Here is a 24,551-nt window from a genome sequence, read left to right as displayed (position 1 = left end):
ATTTTGCAGTCTGGTTCTGCAGGTTGAAGATACTGTTTGCAGAGCAAGGCTACTGCTAGGATGGGTAGCACAAATACACAACATCCAGTCACTTGGCAGTAATTGAGGGTTGGTTACCAAACTGTGTATAGCTTCTGAAACACCATAGCTACCAGGGCAAAACACTCTGGGGTTTCAGAATTGCAGCTGAGTTCCTGCCAGCCTCCTGAGCATGGAACAGTGGAACTCAGATGGGAGACTTGCATAGCTCACAGTTGAGCTTTATGCTTGGGAGGCTGCTAGAGACCCACCCAGTTGCGGAGCTGGGGAAAGAAAGTGTCCATCTCCCTTCCGTCTATATTCTTTGGGGAAAATATCCCAAGTACTCTCCCCCCCCTACTGTTTCTTCACTCCAGATTGAGGGGGCTGGTACAAAGACTGTTTCCTCTGTACCTGTATGTGTGAGGAGGGTGGAAATTTTTATCACCCTTTCAAGCTGCAGTGAGTAAACAAGCCTTGTTATTGGGATATGATGAAACTTAGAGCACAGTCCTAACCAGGTCTACTCAGAAGTACCTCATATTTTGTTCAGTGGGGCTTACTCTCAGGAAAGTGTGGTTAGGATTGCAGCTTTAGACATGTATTTTTTTTCTTGTAAATTCTTGCAACCCCCATATTTCTTGCCTTGGTGTCCTAGGTTTCTACAGGTTAATGCTATAGACCCTGTTAATAAGACTTTACTGATACAGATTGGTTTTCAAGACAACATTCTGAAGTTTTCATCTGTACTTTAAAAAAATCAATGGAAACTTGAGAAGAACCCCACTGGATCAGGCCAAAGACCTATCTAGTCCAGCTACCTGTACCTCATAGTTGCCCACCTGATACATCAGGGAGGTCACAACAAGATAACTGCATCTTGTTGCCACTCCCAAGTGCATATTTGTATGGCCATTGTCGAGCAGGAACCTCCTATTGAAGGCGACTTCAGCACTGCTTTAATTCAACTTTGGCAGTAATTAATTGCAGATACACATTTCAACAGAAGTTTCCTCAGGGTTTTTTTTGTGTGTTAATAATCCATATACACATTGCCTAATCAACAAGTTAGCACTTGCCTTGAAGCCCTTGCTTGTCCAAGGAAAAAAAATGAGTACTGTTGCCACCCCTAGAATGTGGATCGACAACTGGGTAAATGACCAGTTTCTGTCGTTTGGCAGAATGACAGTAATGGTAGAGAGCAGCAGATTCCAGAACCAGGTCTTGGTATCAATTATCTTGTCAGACACTCTTTACAGCCTTGCATTTAGGAACAGCTTGAATTCTAGGACAACTGTGGCTAAAAGCTTTACCAAGAATAAGTCTGCTACTGGCAATATTTATTTCTAAGCATTTTATGTAGACTTCCTTTCCAAAAAGGAAACCCAGGTCATCTACCAAGTTCCATACAAATAATGCAAATATAATAAAATGTGTTGTGTAGAATATACAGGTTGAGTCTCATTATTCCTGAGGGTTCCGTTTCCAGAACTCAGGTAGATGGCAAAAAAACTAAATTTGCTTTTAGACTAATTTGCTATGCACTGAAGCAAATCAATTTAAAAAACAAAGTCCCTTTGCTCCTGTGATTGAAAAACAACCTTGCTGACCTTTTGAAATGCACACAGAGGCAATCAGTCTCTCTCTAGGCACATAGGTTTCACTAGGAGGCAGCAATCCCTCCCTTCACCAGGAGCAACAGTGAGGGGGAAAGAATGGAGGTGATAATCACTGCCATTTAGCCTTCTTCTTTTGTGCTCGGGGGAAGGGAGGGGTTTGCCTTGTGCCTGGAGAGAGAATGATTGAAGGATTGTCAGCCAGCTACCCTCTCTCGCATTAATGAGGTTATTGTTAAAGGACTGTTTTCCTTTAATTTAAAGGGTACTTCTCTTCACTTTGAGATAGAAAAATCTGTGGATAATTAGGTTATATCTGTAATCACTTGTATGACTGTCTCTCTACTACAGTAAAAAGCAGTTTTTTAAACTGTGATTTTAAATGGATGCATTTTTTCCCTTCTCCAGGGGTCAGCACATTCCTTCTCATTTGCCATGGCCATTCGTATTGAGTCAAAATCCGTGTATAACAAGTTTGGACCTGTATAATGTTAAAATATTTTACCAATATCAGAAAATTGTCTGCCTGAACAAAAGCATTTTCATTTGCCTACAAAGGTAACATCAGGGCATCTGTGGAAGGCATTTGTAATAAGTGAATTCCATAATTTGGGTCTTACGACTAAGGTGACCCATTCCCTGCCCCAACAAATCTTATTTCAGAAACAGATACTTTTGGGAGCAGAGTCTGATTATAATAAGCAAGGTGGTTCATATGGGAGAATGTGTTACTTATAGCGAACTAAGACCCTGTAAACTAGGAACTTTTATCTTGGGTCCAAGGGCTGCAGGGATTCTGTAAACTGGGTGCTTTATAAGTTTTGTGTGTATGTGCTTCTAAGCATTTTTCTGGTGAGGGGGCCCGTAGCTTTCATCAGATTCTCCATAGGGCCGGGACCCAAATACAGTTAAGAACCACTACTGTAAACAGAATTGGTTATAACGAGCCTCGTAGCCAGTCAGTTTACAAGTGACTAGTACAGCTAGCAAAACACAGGACCTCTCAATACTAACTTGGCACTTGCATTAGCTGTGGCTTCAAAAAGTCTTCTAGCTTAGCCCCCATTGAGGTCTAGTCTAGAGGGTAGAGCCTCCGTTAGCCTGAAGATAACATCCGAAGGTCACCAGTTTGAGGCCACCCGCACCTTGAATGGCCAGACGTTGAAGCAACTGACAAGCCGAGATGAGTGATTCCACCTGCTCTTGATGTGAGCAAGAAGTGTCTTGGCTGCCCTCCATGTGAGAGATGGAGCTGCTTGTCAGCCTGCATGAGAGAACTGGAGGCCAGCAGTGAGACCAAACCAGGAAGATCCATTCTGAAACGTTGTCCGTTCTTGAAAAGAGAGAACCTCTATGATTGTAAAAATCCCCTTGAGGGATTTAGAAACGCCTGCCTATGTAAACCACCTTGAATAAAGTCAGAGGAGTAATCCGATGATCAGAAAGGCGGTATATAAATACCTTGTTGTTGTTGTTGTTGTTGTAGCTGATGCTAGAATTACCACAGGGCACTGATGGTTAGGCCCTTGCTAACCCGGAAAGATATGCAACTGGAGTGTTGATACCATTGTTGGCAACCTTCAGTCTCGAAAGACTATGGTATCGCACTCTGAATATGGAACGTGTTGATAAGATAAAAGTGTTGATAAGATAAAAGGTAATAAGTTTGACTTTATAGTCCCAAATCCATCAATCAAAGAGTTAGCAGTTGTCATAGCATACACACACACACACACACACACACACACATATAGGCAACCTTCAGTCTCGAAAGACTATGGTAACACGCTCTGAAAGGTGGTTCTGGCACAACGTCTAGTGTGGCTGAAAAGGCCAATCCGGGAGTGACAATCCCTTCCACACCAGGAGCAAGTGCAGTCTGCCCCTGGTCTGTCTCCCTGGCTATGGGCCTTCCTTCTTTGCCTCTTAGCCTCAGACTGTTGGCAAAGTGTCTCTTCAAACTGGGAAAGGCAATGCTGCACAGCCTGCCTCCAAGCAGGCTGCTCAGAGGCCAGGGTTTCCCACTTGTTGAGGTCCATTCCTAAGGCCTTCAGATCCCTCTTGCAGATGTCCCTGTATCGCAGCTGTGGTCTACCTGTAGGGCGCTTTCCTTGCACGAGTTCTCCATAGAGGAGATCCTTTGGGATCCGGCCATCATCCATTCTCACGACATGACCGAGCCAACGCAGGCGTCTCTGTTTCAGCAGTGCATACATGCTAGGGATTCCAGCACGTTCCAGGACTGTGTTGTTAGGAACTTTGTCCTGCCAGGTGATGCCGAGAATGCGTCGGAGGCAGCGCATGTGGAAAGCGTTCAGTTTCCTCTCCTGTTGTGAGCGGAGAGTCCATGACTCGCTGCAGTACAGAAGTGTACTCAGGACGCAAGCTCTGTAGACCTGGATCTTGGTATGTTCCGTCAGCTTCTTGTTGGACCAGACTCTCTTTGTGAGTCTGGAAAACGTGGTAGCTGCTTTACCGACGCGTTTGTTTAGCTCGGTATCGAGAGAAAGAGTGTCCGAGATCGTTGAGCCAAGGTACGCAAAGTCATGGACAACCTCCAGTTCATGCTCAGAGATTGTAATGCAGGGAGGTGAGTCCACATCCTGAACCATGACCTGTGTTTTCTTTAAGCGGATCGTCAGTCCAAAATCTTGGCAGGCCTTGCTAAAACGATCCATGAGCTGCTGGAGATCTTTGGCAGAGTGGGCAGTGACAGCTGCATCGTCAGCAAAGAGGAAGTCACGCAGACATTTCAGCTGGACTTTGGACTTTGCTCTCAGTCTGGAGAGGTTGAAGAGCTTTCCGTCAGATCTGGTCCAGAGATAGATGCCTTCTGTTGCAGTTCCAAAGGCCTGCTTCAGCATGACATCGAAGAAAATCCCAAACAAGGTTGGTGCAAGAACACAGTCCTGCTTCACGCCGCCTCGGATGTCAAAGGGGTCTGATGTGGAGCCATCGAAGACAACAGTGCCCTTCGTGTCCTTGTGGTAGGATCTGATGATGCTGAGGAGCCTGGGTGGACATCCGATCTTGGGGAGAATCTTGAAGAGGCCGTCCCTGCTGACCAGGTCGAAAGCCTTTGTGAGATCTATGAAGGCTATAAAGAGTGGCGTTCATTGTTCCCTGCATTTTTCCTGCAGTTGTCTAAGGGAGAATACCATATCAGTGGTGGACCTGTTGGCTCGGAATCCACACTGCGATTCTGGATAGACGCTCTCTGCAAGTACCTGGAGCCTTTTTAGTGCAACTCAGGCAAACAACTTTCCTACAACGCTAAGGAGAGAGATGCCACGGTAGTTGTTGCAGTCACCCCTGTCACCTTTGTTCTTGTACAGTATGATGATGTTTGCATCCCTCATGTCTTGAGGTACCCCACCTTCTCTCCAGCAGAGACAGAGGATTTCATGCAGTTCAGTGACGATGATTTCTTTACAGCACTTTAGGACTTCAGCAGGGATGCTGTCTTTTCCTGGTGCCTTGCCAAAGGCAAGGGAGTCCAGGGCCACGTGAAGTTTTTCTAGGGTTGGTTCACTGTCAAGCTCCTCCAACACAGGCAGACGCTCAATGTTGTTCAGCGCTTCTTCAGTGACTACATTATCTCTGGAATATAGCTCAGAGTAGTGCTGCACCCAGCGTTCCATCTGCTGCGCCCGATCCTGGATGACCTCGCCTGTGGCAGACTTCAGAGGGGCAATTTTCTTCTGTGTTGGACCTAAGGCCTGCTTGATACCATCATACATCCCCTTGATGTTGCCCGTGTCAGCTGCTATCTGTATCTCGGAACAGAGCTGGAGCCAGTAGTCGTTAGCACATCTCCTGGCAGCCTGCTGGACTTTGCTGCGAGCAGCTTGGAGGACCTGCTCGGAGGAGCAGCTCGGTTTCATAGCATAACTGAAATAAAAATTCAGTAGTTTCAATCTGGTAGCTATAGTAGGTGCTAATCAGACTTTAGCTTTTCTTGTTGGAATATTTAATGTACTTTTGAGTTTCTGTTGGAATATATTTTTTTCTGAAAGTTAAATTGACTAATAATGTAAGCTAACCTTTTGTTTCTTACTACACTCATCCGTTTTGGACCATAATTCAAGTATGTGGCAATTTCATCAAGTTTCTACACTAGTCACTGTTGGAGAGCTATGGTTTTATGAGAAATTTTGGGCCCAATCTTAACTCCTGCCATGCTATAGCATGCATGCACTGGTGGTGGTGGGCAACCTGGAGGCAAATGGAAGGTTAATTAAAAAAAAAACCTTTTTTTCTCACCAAAAACCAGAAGTGCCTCCTGAGTGCCTCTAAGAGGCTTTCTGAGGCGTGGAGAGGCCATACACAGCCTCCCTAGGCTTCAGAAGGCCTTCCAGACATGCCCTCCAGCCAGTAGTCGACACCCCTATTGAGTCAAATCAACAGGGCACCCCTGTTTATACTTGCAGATAAATAGGGTCCACTGTATATGCCAACACATTAGTACAGGAAAGCTCATCATATAACATCTGCTACTATTTATTATGTGATGCAAAATGGTTATTGGACTGAGTAAAGGTTCTTGTGAAATATGCATAAGACAGGTTCATACACTTTCTGGGAAGCCTGTGTAGTCTCTCTCTTTTTTCCTATGGTTTTGTTTCTACACAGTTGGTTTTGTTTCTACATAATTGAATGGTTACTATCTTTTGAACTGGATTCCCACCACAGTGGGGTGCCCAACTGCAATCACTCTGACAACTGCACTTTCATTTACTCAGTAGGATTACATTGATATGTTAACTGCAAAAGGCATTTTTATTATAATTTAAACCTGGAGAGCAAAGGAAAAAATATCTGTAATTAACCCTTCCATCTGCACGCATACACCTTTATTCTCTCACTGTACCACCAGACACCTCCGTCTTTGTTTTTACCTTTTTCTTTCCCCTTAGTGGCAACAGCATACAACAGCTCTTTGAGCTTGCTGGCACATGAAGGAAATCTTGAATGCAAGTGGACCATCTAGCATGGTTGACTGGTTGAGGCTTGGTTGCCCTAGGCTGGATAAACTGGGGTCAGCTCTACTGTGAGCCTTTGAAACCAGGGAGAGGAGGAACGGTACAGACAAAGGCTTACTTCTACCCTCAGTCCCACTCCCACTGCCTTGGGTTGGTGGGAAGGGCTCACCCATTGGGCTCACCATTGGGTTGGTGGGAAGGGACTGGTTGAGGCTTGGTTGCCCTAGGCTGGATAAACTGGGGTCAGCTCTACTGTGAGCCTTTGAAACCAGGGAGAGGAGGAACGGTACAGACAAAGGCATACTTCTATCCTCACTCCCACTCCCACCGCCTTGGGTTGGTGGGAAGGGCTCTCCGTTTCCATGAAAAAGAGCCACAAACAATGGATACTTAAGATTTCCCAGGACGCTTACAGTTAGCCAGCAGTCTTATAGCATACACACTTGCTGTAGCGTATGATTTTCAAGGATATGACAGTAACCTCAAAGTGCTAGCATAATTTGGTTCTGCTGCAGTGTTTTCTAAATTCTGGAAGGATTCACTTCTCTCCATATTGTTGTCCGATATTGGTGTTAGCTTGGAAACCGCACTGTAGCTTCTTCCTTTACTGCTTGCTCTAACTGGGATAGGTGTACATTCCTGCTCATATTAGTATTGATTAATCTTAACTGCTCCTTCTAATTGTGAAAAAGTCTCACTTTTAAGTATTAAATTGTTTGGAAAAAATTATCAACAGCACCAGTCCAGTTATCTAATTTTGTTTTGCTCCTTTCCAGGTGTTCTTAACTCAGTTCTTCTTTCTGAATTGTTTTTAGGAGTAAAAGTTCCTCGTAATTTTCGATTGTTGGAAGAACTTGAAGAAGGCCAGAAGGGAGTTGGAGATGGGACGGTTAGCTGGGGTCTTGAAGATGATGAAGATATGACACTTACAAGATGGACAGGCATGATTATTGGGCCTCCAAGAGTAAGTATCAGTTTAAAAATATGAAAACCTACTGTCTTATAAACTCATGTTTTTCTTACAAATTTTTTTGTATATTTTTTTTTGTTAGTAAGTGATAATTTGTTGGTCTTTGTGTTTGCGATTTTTGTATGTATGTGTAGGTGGTGATCATATAGTGCAAGATATATAGTACAGAATGTTTTGTGTGACATTTTATTCAGAAAACCTGTCTCTCTCTTTTTCTCTTCTGTCTAATGGTGCATGGTGCAACAATATATCAGTTATAGATTAAAACCAACAGTTCCTGTCTTATCAGTACTGCAACCCACCTCACCCATTGCAGTGGGTTACAACACTCCTGGTGGTGCCAGAGAGGCTTCTTCCAGGTTGCACCAGGCTGACAACCCACTCTACTGACCTCTGCGGACCTGAGAATGGCCCTCAGAAACCTTCAAAAGCCGCTTTTGGTTTTTGAAGTCAAACCAGAAGTTGTCTCTAAAAACTGGAAGTGGCTTTTTGAGGCCATTCTGAGGCCTGCGGAGGCCAGTAGCATGGTTCAACAGCCCAGCGCAACCCAGAAGAAGCCTCCAGGGCCACCCAGTATCTCTGGAACAGGCGCAAGGGCAAGTGGAAGGGCCCAGTCTGTTATCTACCTTGCATGGGCTCACAAACCACCAGAGGGTTGTGACCCACAGTTTAGGAAAGGCTGGATTAAAACTGTAATTTCACTGTTAAAGCCAATGCATTTTGGCATTTGGAAAACTTTTGGGCTGCTGACAGGACTAACTGGGCCCAATATAAATTAAAGGTCAACCCTACCTCAAACTTGAGCTGTTTGATATAAAATAGCCTGAGTTTCAGCACCGATCTTCCTGACTCTGTTTGTACAGTTTCTAGAATATTATAGCACCTGAGACTCACAGGAAATGGGTAGTTCAAGCTTCTTGCTTATTCAGTTAGTCATTTGGCTAAGTTTCAATCATTGATTGGGATTTTTTCATGTAGGAGGTGTTACATGAGTTCAGATCATTCGAAACACCTATCTCTTTCTTTAAACTACTGTGTTGTCACATAACCTCACACTCATAGAATTCGTTCATTATCATGCGCACAATGCTCTGAGCCATGGTCATTCATCTCAGACATACTACGTACACACAAGCCAGCCGCCCGACATAAGAACAGCCCCACTGGATCAGGCCATAGGCCCATCTAGTCCAGCTTCCTGTATCTCACAGCGGCCCACCAAATGCCCCAGGGAGCACACCAGATAACAAGAGACCTCATCCTGGTGCCCTCCCTTGCATCTGGCCTTCTGACATAGCCCATTTCAAAAATCAGGAGGTTGCACATATCACGGCTTGTACCCCGTAATGGATTTTTCCTCCAGAAACTTGTCCAATCCCCTTTTAAAAGCGTCTAGGCTAGACGCCAGCACCACATCCTGTGGCAAGGAGTTCCACAGACCGACCACAGGCTGAGTAAAGAAATATTTTCTTTTGTCTATCCTAACCCGCCCAACACTCAATTTTAGTGCATGTCCCCTGGTTCTGGTGTTATGTGAGAGTGTAAAGAGCATCTCCCTATCCACTCTGTCCATCCCCTGCATAATTTTGTATGTCTCAATCATGTCCCCCCTCAGGCGTCTCTTTTCTAGGCTGAAGAGGCCCAAACGCCGTAGCCTTTCCTCATAAGGAAGGTGCCCCAGCCCCATAATCATCTTAGTCGCTCTCTTTTGCACCTTTTCCATTTCCACTATGTCTTTTTTGAGATGTGGCGACCAGAACTGGACACAATACTCCAGGTGTGGCCTAACCATAGATTTGTACAACGGCATTATAATATTAGCCATTTTGTTCTCAATACCCTTCCTAATGATCCCAAGCATAGAATTGGCCTTCTTCACTGCCGCCGCACATTGGGTCGACACTTTCATCGACCTGTCCACCACCACCCCAAGATTTCTCTCCTGATCTGTCACAGACAGCTCAGAACCCATCAGCCTATATCTAAAGTTTTGATTTTTTGCCCCAATGTGCATGACTTTACACTTAACTGACATTGAAACGCATCTGTCATTTTGCTACCCATTCTGCCAGTCTGGAGAGATCTTTCTGGAGCTCCTCACAATCGCTTCTGGTCTTCACCACTTGGAAAAGTTTGGTGTCGTCTGCAAACTTAGCCACCTCACTGCTCAACCCTGTCTCCAGGTCATTTATGAAGAGGTTGAAAAGCACCGGTCCCAAGACAGATCCTTGGGGCACACCGCTTTTCACGTCTCTCCATTGTGAAAATTGCCCATTGACACCCACTCTCTGCTTCCTGGCCTCCAACCAGTTCTCAATCCATGAGAGGACCTGTCCTCTAATTCCCTGACTGTGGAGTTTTTTCAATAGCCTTTGGTGAGGGACCGTGTCGAACGCCTTCTGAAAGTCCAGATATATAATGTCCACGGGTTCTCCCGCATCCACATGCCTGTTGACCTTTTCAAAGAATTCTATAAGGTTCGTGAGGCAAGACTTACCCTTACAGAAGCCATGCTGACTCTCCCTCAGCAAGGCCTGTTCGTCTATGTGTTTTGAGATCTTATCTTTGATGAGGCATTCCACCATCTTACCCGGTATGGATGTTAGGCTGACCGGCCTATAGTTTCCCGGGTCCCCCCTCTTTCCCTTTTTAAAGATAGGCATGACATTTGCTATCCTCCAATCTTCTGGCACCGTGGCTGTTTTGAGGGACAAGTTGCATACCTTAGTCAAGAGATCTGCAACTTCATTCTTCAATTCCTTAATAACTCTTGGGTGGATGCCATCAGGGCCTGGTGACTTATTGATCTTTAATTTATCAATGAGGTCTGAAACATCTTCTCTTTTAACCTCTATCTGACTTAACTCCTCGGTCAGGAGGGGCCGTTCGGGCAGCGGTATCTGCCCGAGGTCTTCTGCCGTGAAGACAGATGCAAAGAACTCATTTAATTTCTCTGCCATCTCTAAGTCTCCTTTTATCTCCCCTTTCCCTCCCTCACCATCCAGAGGGCCAACCGCTTCTCTGGCGGGTTTCCTGCTTCTAACATATTTGAAGAAGCTTTTATTATTCCCCTTAATGTTGCTGGCCATGCGTTCCTCATAGTCTCGCTTGGCCTCCCGTATCACCTTCTTACATTTCTTTTGCCAAAGTTTATGTTCCTTTTTATTCTCCTCATTAGGGCAAGACTTCCATTTACGGAAGGAAGCTTCCTTGCCCTTCACATCCTCTCTAACTTGGCTGGTTAGCCATGCGGGCACCCTCCTGGATTTGGTGGAACCCTTCTTTCTTTGCGGTATACACCTCTGCTGGGCCTCTATTACTGTTGTTTTAAGCAGCCTCCATGCACTCTGGAGAGATTGGACTCTTTTTACCCTCCCTTTCAACCTCCTTCTAACCAGCCTCCTCATTTGAGGGAAGTCCACCCGTCGGAAGTCAAGGGTTTTTGTTAGAGATTTGCCTGGTATTCTTCCCCCAACGTGCACGTCAAAACGAATCGCAGCATGATCACTGTTCCCCAATGGCTCAGTAACATTTACATCTCTAACCAGGTCCTGCGTACTGCACAATATTAAGTCCAGAGTCACCTGCCCTCTGGTGGGATCCGTGACTAGCTGCTCTAAGCCACAGTCATTTAGCACATCAAGAAATCCGGTCTCCTTATCGTGACCAGAACACAAATTGACCCAGTCAATATGAGGATAATTGAAGTCCCCCATGATTACAACCCTGTCCCTCCTTGTCACCTCCCTGATCTGTTTCCTTATTTCAAGGTCCCCATCCGATTTCTGGTCTGGAGGATGATAGCACGCCCCCCAGTATTACATCGCTGCACAAGCCTGGTAATTTAACCCACAGAGATTCTACGGTGGAGTCGGACCCACCTTCAATCTCTACTTTGCTGGATTCTATCCCTTCCTTAACTTAAACGGCCACCCCACCGCCAACACGCCCCTGCCTGTCCCTCCTGTAGAGTTTATAGCCCGGGATTGCGGTATCCCACTGATTCTCCGCATTCCACCAGGTTTCCGTTATGTCCACTATGTCAGTGTTTTCCCTAGTCACCAGACATTCCAGTTCTCCCACCTTTGCTCGTAGACTTCGGGCATTCGCATAAAAGCATTTGTACACGGAATGCCCCAGGATGGGCTGCTTGTTAGCTCCTTTGTCGCCGCATCCTCTCATTGTGCCAAACCGTCTATCACATCCCATCATGCTACCTTTCCCAATTTCTTCTTCTACTCTGCCTTTGTCTTGTTGTTCTCTAACCTCCCCATCCGAACCGGATGCACCTCGGCTCCTGTCGGCCTTCCCCCAGAGATCAGTTTAAAAGCTGCTCTGCCACCTTTTTAATGTTATGCGCCAGCAGTCTGGTTCCATTCTGGTTCAAGTGGAGCCCGTCCCTCTTGTACAGGCCCCGCTTGTCCCAAAACATTCCCCAGTGCCTAACGAATCTAAACCCCTCCTCCCTACACCACCGTCTCATCCACGCATTGAGACCCCTGATCTCCGCCTGCCTAGCTGGCCCTGCGCGTGGAACAGGTAGCACTTCAGAGAACGCTACCTTTGAGGTCCTGGCTTTCAGCTTCCTACCTAATAGCCTAAATTTGGCCTCCAGGACGAATGCTAAACAATACAGTACACACACACAGGCACACCTTGCTTGGGTGTCCACTCTTTCAACTTCCATTCTTATATCCCATAGTGGCAAAATTGCAAGAGTTTCCTTATTAAATTTTATTTTTAAAAATTTTCCAAAAGCTTTTGTGGAAACTACATAAATGTCACTTTTGTGGAAACTACATAAATGTCACAATCTTTGAGACTGACTTGCTTGAGATTGACTTGCTTCTTGATGTCTTTCTTAAAATCAGTTGCAAGCTAATAAGGCTTCTTCTCATTAGATTTACTTTCAAATTGTTCATATGTGAACCTATCTGAGCTCTTGGGAGAAATGTAACAAGGGGGAAGTGCTATGGCATCTTGTTTGCATGCAGAAGGCCCCTGGTTCAATCCTGGGCATCTCCATATACAATAGAAAAAAATTCCTGTCCAACAACCCTGGAGAGCAACTATCAGCCTGCATTGACAATGTTCCATTCCAGAGCTCCCTGAGAATACTGGAATCTGCAGATACCAGAGACCAAATTTAACTGGCTTTAAAAACATAAAAAATGTGCCAGAATAACATTTCTTATCTTTGCACGACCAAACCATGCTGTTTTACACACTCTAGAGCTCTTTTTAGAACAGAGGCCCACTTCTGTGTCACACTGAGGTTCCTCTCTCAGGTTCATTCAGTACGACCCAGAAGTAGGTCTTTCAGTACTAAAAAGAGCTCTTAGAGCAGGGGTGTAAAACTCATTTCATACTGCGGGCCAAATAGAATTCATGATGCCTGCTGAGGGCCGGAGATAATGTCAATATTCAGGAAGTGATGTCATTAAACAAGTCATAACCAGAAATAAGCATTTTTTTCTCACTTAGTAACTCATTGGCTCCAAATAACAGAAGAGAAAATATGCAAATCTTGATCATATTCTAAGATATGGGAGAGCCCAGTTATCATGCAGGCTGCCCTTTCAGCAATGCTACCTCAGCACTGCTCAGCAGCTGAGAGCTCGAGGGCCAGATGAAAGCTTCAGCAGCCCGCATCCAGCCCCCCCCCAGGCCTTATGTGTGACACCCCTGCTCTAGAGGCTGGTAAGCGGTTCAGTTTGGCTGCTCAAAGATAGGAAACACGATTTCAGTGCACTTTTTGTTTTTTTAAAGCCAGTGAAGTTTGGACCCTGGTATTTGCTTCATCCACAGTGAATCACGTGTGGATGCTGGATCCGTGAATACTGGGGTCAGATTCTACTTACATAGATGCACCAATGGTCTGCCATGTCTGCAAGTCAGCTTCCCAAGGAAGATAAAACAAATTTAATTTTTAAATCAATGTTTTGCACTCAAGGTGCATCTAATACAAACTTTTACATACCTGACTTGCCCTTTTTGTGCTCCCTTGGATGGGCTTAGTCTCAATTTTTCCCTGGTGTATGTGTTTGCGTGAGAGAGAGAGAGCACTTGCAGTTCTTCCCCACCAATTCTGGATCTTTTGAATTTAAGCAATAATTTGGTGGCGTGCCAACTTGCAGCTCCCCCCACAGACATCTGGACCCCTACATGCTGTGACACCTGGTCATCAACAAAAATGAACAAAATTTGATTCAGAAGTAAGTGGGGCTTTGTACAGTGGATTTAATGATTGGTTAAGGAGAGGAAAGAAAGTAGTCTGTTACTTAGAGATAAATCAGATATGTTTAGCAGCCCCATTTGTCACACATGTCCATCTGTTTCGCTAGAACTTTCTATTATATTGCCAGATGTGCAATGTGTGTGCGTGCCTAATAGTGAATAGCTTTGCTAATAGAACTGACGTCTCTGTGGATCACTTGGGTGTGGTTTTCCCTCTCCTTACATCTCCTAATACAGAAACATCTCTTTCAGACAATTTATGAGAACAGAATATACAGCCTTAAAGTAGAATGTGGGCCTAAATATCCAGAAGCGCCTCCGTTTGTAAGATTTGTAACAAAAATTAATATGAATGGAGTAAATAGTTCTAACGGAGTGGTAAGTTGCTTTTTTCTCATTTTTAAAATTATCAGGTTTCTTTTTCCTCCTTTTCAGTTTTCAGGAGAGAATGATATAAAGGATCTCATATGGACTTAGGCATACCGTTTGCTTTTTTAAATCTTCCTTGCAAATTTTCTATGACTGTAATAGAACACAACTCTGAATGTAACACAAAAATAAATTTTAATTTTAAGGAGCTGTGGAAAGCATATTTTAGGCTGCAATCCTAACCGCACTTTCCTGAGAGTAAGCCCCATTGAACAAAATAGGACTTACTTCTGAGTAGACCTGGTTAGGATTGTGTCCTTAGTTGAATAAAAATATTTCAATTGACCAAGATTTAAGTTTGCATGTTACCCAAACTTCAGTATAGGTACTCTTTGAAATTATGAAAAATTTGCAGTTTACTTAAACAAAAGGTATTGACAGAAGGAAAAGCCACTTTAAAATTTTTTTAAACACCCTATTATAGTAACATCCCAGAACCAAAATTGTATGAAGAAATATTTATTTTAACTTTTCAGCTCCACCAATTCAAACTGACCTCAGCTGATTAATCAATGAACGTTTTAGTAAATCAGTTTAGTAAATCAACTTACTGGTGTAGCCCATCATCCAAAAAACTACTTTAGGTATTCCTAATGACTTGACATCTCTGATTCTTAACTCTTGAGTTTTGTGGACGGGCAGCCCAATCCTGAGCTGCCCAGGGCACCCAACCTCGGCAGCACCGAGAACGGCTGCCACCAGATCCTGTGCGCCCTGGGCTACCACGGGAGGCACCTCAGGAGCTTTCATCCCCTTCCCCTGAGTAAGGTAAGCAGCCCCGCAATGGCAGCACGGAGCTGTGCTGCCGAGCATAGGGTTGGAATCTAAGGCTACAATCCTATACCCATTTACCTGCAAATAAGCCCCGTTGAACACAGTGGCACTTACATCCAAGGAAACATGTATAGCAATGGTTCTCAAACTGGGACCCACTTTTTAGAATGACAACCTGTCAGGACCCACCAGAAATGATGTCATTACCCTGGAAGTGATGTAATAACCAGAAGTGACATCATCAAGCAGGAAAAGTTTTAGCACACCCTCGTATTACAAAAATCAAATAAATCAATTAATGGTTTACAATAAGTATAAGTTTAAAAAATTGTTTAAAATAATCACCCTCCTAACCCTCTCAAGCATTTGTTTATATGTTTTTAAAAAATACCCCAAACATCCCAAAGGCTGCAATCCTATCCACATATAGCCGTTAGTAAGCCCTGCTAATTGGGTAAGAGGCACTTTTTCAAGTGGGTGCTCCTTTTTTTAGCAGGGGGAGAGTAACTGGCCCACGTCACCCGAGCACTGTCTGTTCTAGTGGCAGTCTGCTGGTATTCATTTGCATCTTTTTAGATTGTGAGCCCTTTTGGGACAGGGAGCCATTTAGTTATTTGATTTTTCTCTGTAAACCGCTTTGTGAACTTTAGTTGAAAAGCGGTATCTAAATACTGTTAATAATAATAATAATAATAATAATAATAATAATAATAATAATAATAATAGTAAGCCTCATTCACTGTCAGCGTTAAAAGCGTAACCATAGTAGCCAGTTAAAAGTACATATCTGTAACATTTCCCTAAATGCAGTCACATACCATGGTAGCATCAAGTCAATGATATTAAAAATAAAATATTAAAATGAATGGGAAACCACCTGAAATTGGCTCACAACCCATCTAGTCGATCCCGACCCACAGTTTGAGAAACGTTGATGTATAGGATTGTATTGTTAGAATTTTTTACTTTTACAGCTGAGCCTACTGCTACCTTTTGAAAATCCTCTGTTCTTTATTATTCTAAATGCTATATATGTACTGCTTTTCAATAAAAACTAGTTCAAAAAGTAGTTGCAAAAGTTATTTGCTATATAACATTTTTGTGTTGGGTGGAAGTACTTTTATTCAAGATGTACACATCCAAAGCTCCCTTGAACATGTGGAACTACAGTGGGTCCTCCTTATCTGCAGGTTTGGAACCTGTGGATTTGAGCCACTGTGGGTTCCAAACCTGCATCTGGAGGACCTCCAGATGTGTCCGGAAGTGGCTTCCAGTCATACCTGGAGGTGTTTTGAAGCTCAGGGAGGCCATTAGTGGGCTCCCACCCCACCTCAGAAGGCCTCTGAAAGGTACTTCTGCTTTGCTGAGAACCTGGAAGTGCCTCTTGGAGACCTTCAAAGGCTTAGGGAGGCCATGCGTGATCTCCCCATGTCCCAGAACACCTCTGGACGCAACTGGAAGGCAGTTCTGGTCACATCCAGGGATCTGCTATGGACCCACTCATGAATCTCAGTATCCATGGGTTCATTATCCTCAGGGGGTCTGGGAACGGTTCTCCACAGATATTGTGGTGCAACTTGTAGTTATTTAGTCCTTTGGATACCCACCTTTTGTTTTTCCATGATAAGAAGAAAATACAGGAAGTTGATGGTTGTGCTTTTTCATTTTGTTTCTAGGTGGATCCCAGAGCCATATCAGTCCTAGCAAAATGGCAGAATTCTTATAGTATCAAAGTCGTTCTGCAAGAGCTCCGGCGTCTAATGATGTCTAAAGAAAATATGAAACTCCCTCAACCACCTGAAGGACAATGTTACAGTAATTAATGAAAACAAACAGGAAAAAAAATCATGCCCCTTCATTCAATTTAAGCTCTTTTCATTTTCCACAGTAGTAAATTTTCTAGATGCATCTTGTAGACCTCCAAGTACTGGAAAGGAAGTTCCCATTCAAAGGAAGGTCTTTCTTGAGATACTGTAAATGATACTAATTTTTTTTTTTTCCATTTGAAGATAAGTTGTGCTATAACAAATAATGCTGTCATGTGTAACCACTGTCCACATAGTTGAACTTCTGGTATCAAGAAAAGTCTATTTAAATTTATTACTGTCAAGACCAGTGTGGCACATTGAACTCGACTGTGAAAAGCATACATCACACAATCACATTGCTGTGTGTTTGGCCTGGGTTTATAACTTCCTCCCCCACTCCCCCGGTCTGTCTTTCTTTTTCTCTTTCTGTCTGTCTGCAATAGAGTTGACACTCAGGGCTATTTATTAGAGTAGACATGAAGGGCGTGATCCACTGGGAAGTTTTCTTGTGCAAGCCCCTTGAAAAGAACTGGTACTGGGCAAGATAATCCTTTGTTCTTGTCCTGTTCTCTTTCATTCCAATAGGCCTTATGCAGGTGAACTTCCCAAGGGGATTGTGCCCAAAGGTTTCAATTCCCAGTTCTCGGCTGGGCTGTATGGACTACTAATGGGATTTGTCGGTATCCTCAGTCATCCCTCCCTTTGTGCAGGCTCTAGTAAAATGCTGAATGTCTCTGGGGTTGGTCTTTATTCTCTGTTTTTAAGGTATGCCCTAGTAATTTGGGGCAGGCTCTTCTTTCTCCCCATAATCTTTGGCTAAGGCATAGATTGTATTTCTACACCACCCCTTCCCCAATAATGTGGGCCTTGGGATGAGAGATCTGGGGGTCTTTCAGTCTTTCTCCCGTCTGTCATAGTTGGGGTGCTGCTTTCTTTTTGCCCCTTCTGTGATATTTTCTTTTACCCTTGGCCAAAAGAGGTAAGTGACTGGCAAACTGCCTGGTGTTTTGTTTTTGTTCTGTTTTTTTTTTTTGCCTCATGCTTGTCAACTTTTTTGTTTGTCTGTTTGGGCTATGAATTTAATCTTCACCAGCCTGGGAAAGCAAGAGTGTGTTTTGCTTGCAAGCATCCTTCCCTTCCTGCCCTGTGGCTCTGCTTCCACACCGCCAAGCTGGCCATGGCTGATGTTATTAGATAGGCTTTTGATATGGTGAAAAGAGCAGTCATTTACCAGGATCACGTAAGCCTGTTAAGAATGGCCAAATACTATTGTGGAAAGATCTCTCCCTAGAAAATTTGAAAATCCAACACTCCAGCTCCCCCATCTGAAGGTAACAACCTCCGCTTGAATATCATGTTAGTTCATTGGTGTGTGTAACTTTTGGCCCCGTAACAGCCTGCCAACATAGAGACAAATCGACTCTGTGGAGAGGGGATTTTGTTCTGACCCTTTGGAGAGTGGAGAAGCCCTTCAGAAAGAATGATGTGGCAATGCTGGTTAGGGACCACGATGGGCGAAACTTCCTGGCAAATCACTTCCTTTTCGGACTTCTTGTTTTGGACAACTGACTGCTGAAACATGGATGCAAGCTTAAATGCAAACAATCTATTGTGTCCTCTTTAAGTTTCATGAAACAAAAATTCAGTGTTTGTGTAAAAAAAAGAAGAAGAAAGTCACGTTTAAAAGCAGCAGCTATCAAGTCAATAAATAATTGATGTTTCCATTAACTCTTTTGAGGAAAATATTAATTGTAAGGATTTAACATCCTCTGTAATTAAAAAAAAATTTAACATAACAGTATTCCATAAGCAGCCTTTTTATTGTATCAGACCATTGCCTGATTTTAATATAATAAAAAGTGTGCATTAATATTATGGTGCTGCTTTTATGCATTCTGTGTTTAGAGTGGGAATCCCTACTAAGGTGGGGCACAGGGAAATTCCTGGTGCATATCTCATTGAAATTATTGGGAACTGTGGAAGAATTCATCAGTCCATATGTCCCTTCCATGGATTTCATGGGAGCTGGTGAACTTACCCTGTGACTTGCCAGAGTTGCTGTTATCCTACCCTATATTTTAATAAATTGTTTTTAATAGTAGGATCTGTTATTTGGATATACCTGGGAGTGTCTAAGATTGATAGAGTGGAAGGCATTTGTATCAGTAGATACAAGAAAAACAGCTGGAGAAGTTCCCCAGTGGTAGTTTCTACTTCTGTTTATTGATGTTTGTTTCATTGAGTATCCCACTTTTCCTCCAGTTACCTGAAGTTCCCAGATAAAAGTCCATCCAGGACTGCCTCAGCCAGAGTTGTTTCCTGCTTCAGCTTGTTCAGGCTGACCAAGGTGCCAATGATCATGTCTTGCAAAATTGTTGAAATTATGAATATACCGTGTGCCTTCATCTGGCACTGACTCAAACAGTCAGATAAGTGGAGACAGTGAATGTTCTATGTACATATGGCTAAGTATCAGCAAAACACAAGCAATTTATGCTTTGTGGTTATACGGTCATTCTAATCTAGCAGATGATTAAGTAATTTAGGGCACAATCCTAACCAGGTCTACTCAGAAGTAAGTCCTATTGTGTTCAATGGGACTTACTCCCAGGAGAGTGAGGTTAGGATTGCAGCCTTATTTAAGTAGTATGTTACCCAATTATTTCTGTACATATTTCTTAGATTACTGTCATGCAGTTTCTACATATTTATCAGTACACGTATCTACATATTTATCAGTACAAGTATAAATATCCTGATATGCATATTTTGTATTAGATGTGTAAGGCTCTTAAATGGGAATTGGAAGAACTGAATCCTTCACAAACTGAGAAACTTTAACTTGAAATCTGACTTCTGAAAGTAGAATTCCAGTCACTGGATGGGGCTTTCCCCTCTGCCCTTTACAGCAACAGTCTTGCAGGCCACTCCTGAGGGTTGAGGGACCCTTTGAAATGGCATGGGGGGGGGTCTGCAGCTGGAAGACAGGAGCAGGAAAAATTGGGGATGTCCCCTGAATGAGCAGAAGTGTTTTCTGATTGGCTAATAGCAACCTGGCTACTGACCTGTACCTTCTGAACAGTTTCCTTAGGTGCTTTGTATTTAAAAAAATAGCAGCTGCTCAGGGCCTAGATTGAGACTTGTGCACAGAGGTAAGGTTTATAAATACATAACTAAGGGCGCAATCTTAACCCCTTATGTCAGTGCTTTCCAGCACTGGCATAGCAGTACCAATGGGACATGAGCTGAATCCTGCAGTTGGGTGTTACTCATGGAGACCTCCTCAAAGTAAGGGAATGTTTGTTCCCTTACCTCAGAGCTACATTGCCCTTATGTCAGTGCTGGAAAGTGCTGACATAAAGGGTTAGGATTGTGCCCTAAATTTGTTTTTGTGCTATCATCCAGTCAAAAATCTATCCTAGCACCTACTTAACCCTAATGGCACCTTCAGGGTTAAACAGCTGCTTGGGGGTGATTTTTGTTAAGAAAGTAGCACAGTAAAAGAAATTACCTTGCCCTTGGTACCATGGTCTCAGCCTCTTTGGGGTTACCATTTTTAAGTGAAAATAAGCCCCTACATAGTTGATGTCACACTTAATGTTGCCTCTCATTTGGTCTGGAGTTCTAGCAGCATTGTAGAAATAGTCCAAATAGATTAATATGATGTTCTTTACTGTTCTGTGTAACTTGTTCTGCTTTTGGGATTTGGGGATGGTGTTGTACAGAACACTGATCACCCTGCCTAGATCACTAGAAATTATCTCTGCAGGCATGATCTCGCAACCATGAGGGCTGTAAACTTTCAGCTATATCCAAAGGACAATCATCCAAAGGCCCATTTTAGACAGTCACTCCAACCCTAAAGTGAATACTGTATTGGATGTGGTACTGTATCAATTGCTAGTGGTGATATACTATAATTCGCCTATATGGATCAGTGGCATGTGAGAACAGGTCTGGTTAGGACAATGCTTTCTCTTGCACTGCCCTAGTTTAAGTGGGAGGTGGGGGTCATTTGTGTACATGCTTGTCATGAAATCATACTATCTTGTTGAAAATGGCCATATTAATGAGGTAGCAGAACTGGATGGGACTATATTTGTAACTAAGCATGTCGCCAGTAGAGGGTGCTAGTGAACTTTACATTGAACCTGCAGTAGACTTTCCAGTTTTCTATCGCTGCAAATTGCTTCCCAGACCCACTTGTTAATATTTTCTCATTTTAACAATTTCTACACTGTCCCCAAATCATTGGGAAAAGTGCAAATTCTGCTTTGTCAATTAAAACATTCCATTTACTTAACTGGCCATAATTTAGAATGAAAAATGTGCACTTGTTAACAAGTGCTGAATGTGCTCTTTGTAACATATATGGTGTCTGTGGCATAGGGACAGGATATGCTGTTCAGCTCTCCTCCCCTCCTTGCTGCTATCCTGACAGAGTTGAAAGACCCCCTAACTGTAAGTCTTGGGGGACTTCAATACCAATGTTGTCTCCTTTACTGTTGTAGCTTGAGAGTTTGTGGCTGCCATAAAAACCATGAGTGACATATGGTTGTATAGTGTACATTTGACCCACTGCACATTGCATATACCATAATACATTAGATTAGTATTCTATACACAGTCTGAAGAGGGAGATCGGCGGGTGGAGGAGCCTATTGTGACTTCCTTAATCCTAGATCTACCATAGAAGGTTGAATGAGGAGCAACTGATAACCTCCATGGAAGGGGACCCATTAGGGTGATCTGTCTCCTGATAGAACCAATGGACTTCTAGTTAACTCTTTTTAATAAGGGCAATGCAGGGTTTATCTTTTTGGCAGGTATAACTATCTGTTCAGGCCTTTGTTCGTTTCTAGAAGGGGAAGTTGGCCGTGGCACTATTAATTGCAGTTTAGCTGCACTACCAATTTGTATCAGTGGTCTGGTTCCTGAAGGAGATTGCCGTTTGGTGGGTGTGCTGAGTCTATAAGTGTTCAGACTTAGGATCCCCATGAAGGGGGCATATTTAAAGCCATTAGAAGCTTGGTCTGTGTATGCAAGAGAAGAATAATACTTAACACTTACATAGTGGCTTTTGTGTATGCCAAGCACTCCACTTATCTGAGTGTTGTCCTTACAACAACTTTGCTAGGTAAATATTCCCATATTGCTGGTGGGGGAGGTTAAGGCTCAGTGGCAGTGGCTTGCCGAAGACCACCTAGTGAGAGTTCATTTTGGAAACAAGATTCTAACTGAGGAAGTTCTGAATCACAGCTCAGTCTCTTTAGTTGGAAGGCCAGTACCAAGATGTGCTGAGTCCCCTGGCCAATGGCTAGTTTGGGGGTCCCTATATGCATGTGTATTCTGCCACTTGCCACACCCTGCCTTTGTGCTTCCCCACCCTTACCACAAGCTGGCAGCAGCAGGAGGAGTGGAAGGTGGGTTTGCCTGCTGGATAACTACCATCATCCCACTAATCTGGGGGGCAGGGTTTGCTCACGAGACAAGAGCACAGTACAGTGGTGATCTGGCAGGAAAGTGAGTTGATGTTTCCCCCACTTTTCCCACTGGCCTCTGGAAAAGGGAAGAACTCAAGCAGGCATTTCCTCCTCCCTCCATCCCTCAGAGAGCAGTTAAAATGGAGAGTTGAGCATTGACTAGATTTACGTAACTACATGCAACTTCCATACAGAGTTACAATAAACGAGTCCTAATGTGACTCTAAATTTTTGAACTTGAGAGCATCCAGTTGGCAGTGGGCCCTTGACCAGGGCTCCACCCGGTCGACTTTTGATGCCATCTGTAATTGTACCAGATTTCAGTACCAGAAACAGGTGGAGGATTCCAATTTTGAGTGCACCTCCACATAAATCTCACTGCACATGCAAAGCTAACACACAGGGTAGGGGAGAAGAGAGATGATGTATATCTTTGGTAGCTGTGCCACTTTTCCATTAGTGTAGGTCAGTATTTGAGTAATGAATGGCTCCCCTGACATTTGAAGTGATACGGTCCATTCTGCCACTCATTCAGCTGCCTGTGTAGGATGGTTAGAGTCTGCTGTGCCATAGATATTCTTTTTGTATCTTGCCACCTGTTGCTGGCACTGTAGCGTGATCTGTATTGAGCTGTCACACTGGTGGAGGGGGTCGCTCTTGTTTTCTAAGTATGGCATTTGTCCTTGGGTCTTTGGGGGCCAAAGGAGAGAACCACAGAGATCTGAAAGGATTATGTGTCATTAGTGGCGTAGCTAGAGGGGGGGTGCAAAGCACTAAGTTTTGCAGGGAGCTTCACTGCAGTGTGCAAGTGGCCCCTCCCCTTCAGAGCCATTCTGGGCAGGGGAGCAAAATGGAGGCATCTGCCTTTGTTTTGCACCCCTGCCCTGAATGGCTCCAAAAGGGAGGGCAGCTTGCATACTGAGGTGAGGCTCCTTGCAAAACTTAGTGCTTTGCGCCCCCTCTAGCTCAACCACCATGTGGCATGCCCAACACCTTTCTTTATGCAGAATGCATTGCCAGCATGAAAAGATGTTGCTCTGCAACTTGTTTTTCTCTTTCCAAAGATTTCAGGATAGAGAGAGACAGGTAGCCTTTCCTGTGCAGAATGTTAGATAAGATTAATCTCATCTAACATTCTGTACAGGAAATACTACCTGTCACAAAACAGCAAGAAAGAAAGAAAATGTGTCTTTTCCGCGTTCCCCTTTGCCTTGTGAAATACAGCTTATGCAGCAGATCTGTTCAGTGCTGCTGTTTTTAGGAATGAGCTTGGCTCCTGTAAATTGCATCATTGCTTTTACTTCTTCAATTTCAGGCAGTGAGAGAGCAAGCGAGCAAGCAGGGGCTATTTGTTTTTTCCCTTTAGGAGAAAAAAGGCTGCTTCTCAGACTAACAAATCGTATCTTTCTCCCGTCTGGTCTGGTCTGTGTCTTCACCTTTTGTGAGATCCAGTCCCATTCTGATGCACCTTTTCTCATTCAAAACCTAAAACCTTCCTTTGGCTGTCAGAGTACACTACTTCCATATTTTAAAAGTTGGGTTTTTAATCTCAGAGTCCCGTGTGATAAGGTGTCTATACAAGTGGAATTTTAGATCATATATGCTAGAGTTTCTCAACAAGTTGTACGGGTGCCACCAGTGGTACTAGAGGTGCTGTCTGGTGGTACTCACAAAACCCCTGGACACTTGACACTGGGCAGCGAGACCAGGAATGTGACGCAACAAACAGTGGTAGGAGGCTCAGCTTGCAGAGGAAGAGCTCCAAAGCATGCTTTACTATGCTCGAGAAAGCCCTCCGGTCCACCCTGAGCCTTTTAGTGGTGTTAATTGCATCAAATCTGACTTCCCAACCCAGAAGTAACTGGCAATGATGTCAACGCCAGTTACTTCCAGTGGTACTTCAAATAGGTGGACCACGTGAAGTGGTACAGCAGAGGACACACCTTGAGAAACACAGATTTGTGCACATCTATGAAGTTAGTCTTTAAAATTAGTCTGAGTTAGTTGAATCGCCAAAAAATATAATTTAACTGTGTTTTAATTTTAAAACACCAGTTACTTAAGAATGAGGGTAGTAACTTGCCTCAAAACCATTTTAATTCACTGATAGTTCTCGTAACACTTTTTATTCTATTGGCCCCAAGCTAAAGAACAGCTTTTATTTCTTTATAGAGTCATGTACACCTGCCATCATCTTCCCCAACAGGTCATTCCCAGTAGCTTCTGATAAATAA

The 24,551-nt window shown here is 43.7% G+C and overlaps 1 protein-coding gene across 4 annotated transcripts in view; it reads left to right on the top strand.

Annotated features, from left to right (window-relative positions):
- Positions 1-18,709, top strand: part of LOC136647966 (ubiquitin-conjugating enzyme E2 variant 1) — a 78,205-nt gene extending 59,496 nt beyond the window's left edge. For 3 of the 4 annotated variants that reach the window (XM_066623876.1, XM_066623873.1, XM_066623874.1), the window contains 3 exons: positions 7,432-7,580; positions 14,076-14,201; positions 16,703-18,709. In XM_066623876.1, coding sequence (XP_066479973.1) covers positions 7,432-7,580; positions 14,076-14,201; positions 16,703-16,849 — 422 coding nt within the window. In that variant the 3' untranslated portion in view covers positions 16,850-18,709. The remainder of the gene's footprint in view (positions 1-7,431; positions 7,581-14,075; positions 14,202-16,702) is intronic. The other variant, XM_066623875.1, reaches the window with a different exon arrangement.
- Positions 18,710-24,551: the final 5,842 nt, after the last annotated feature.

This window comes from Tiliqua scincoides, chromosome 4, assembly GCF_035046505.1.
Source record: "Tiliqua scincoides isolate rTilSci1 chromosome 4, rTilSci1.hap2, whole genome shotgun sequence".
Classification (NCBI taxonomy): domain Eukaryota; kingdom Metazoa; phylum Chordata; class Lepidosauria; order Squamata; family Scincidae; genus Tiliqua; species Tiliqua scincoides.
The sequence above is the reverse complement of the archived record's forward strand: the minus strand, read 5'-3'. Positions and strand labels throughout refer to the sequence as shown.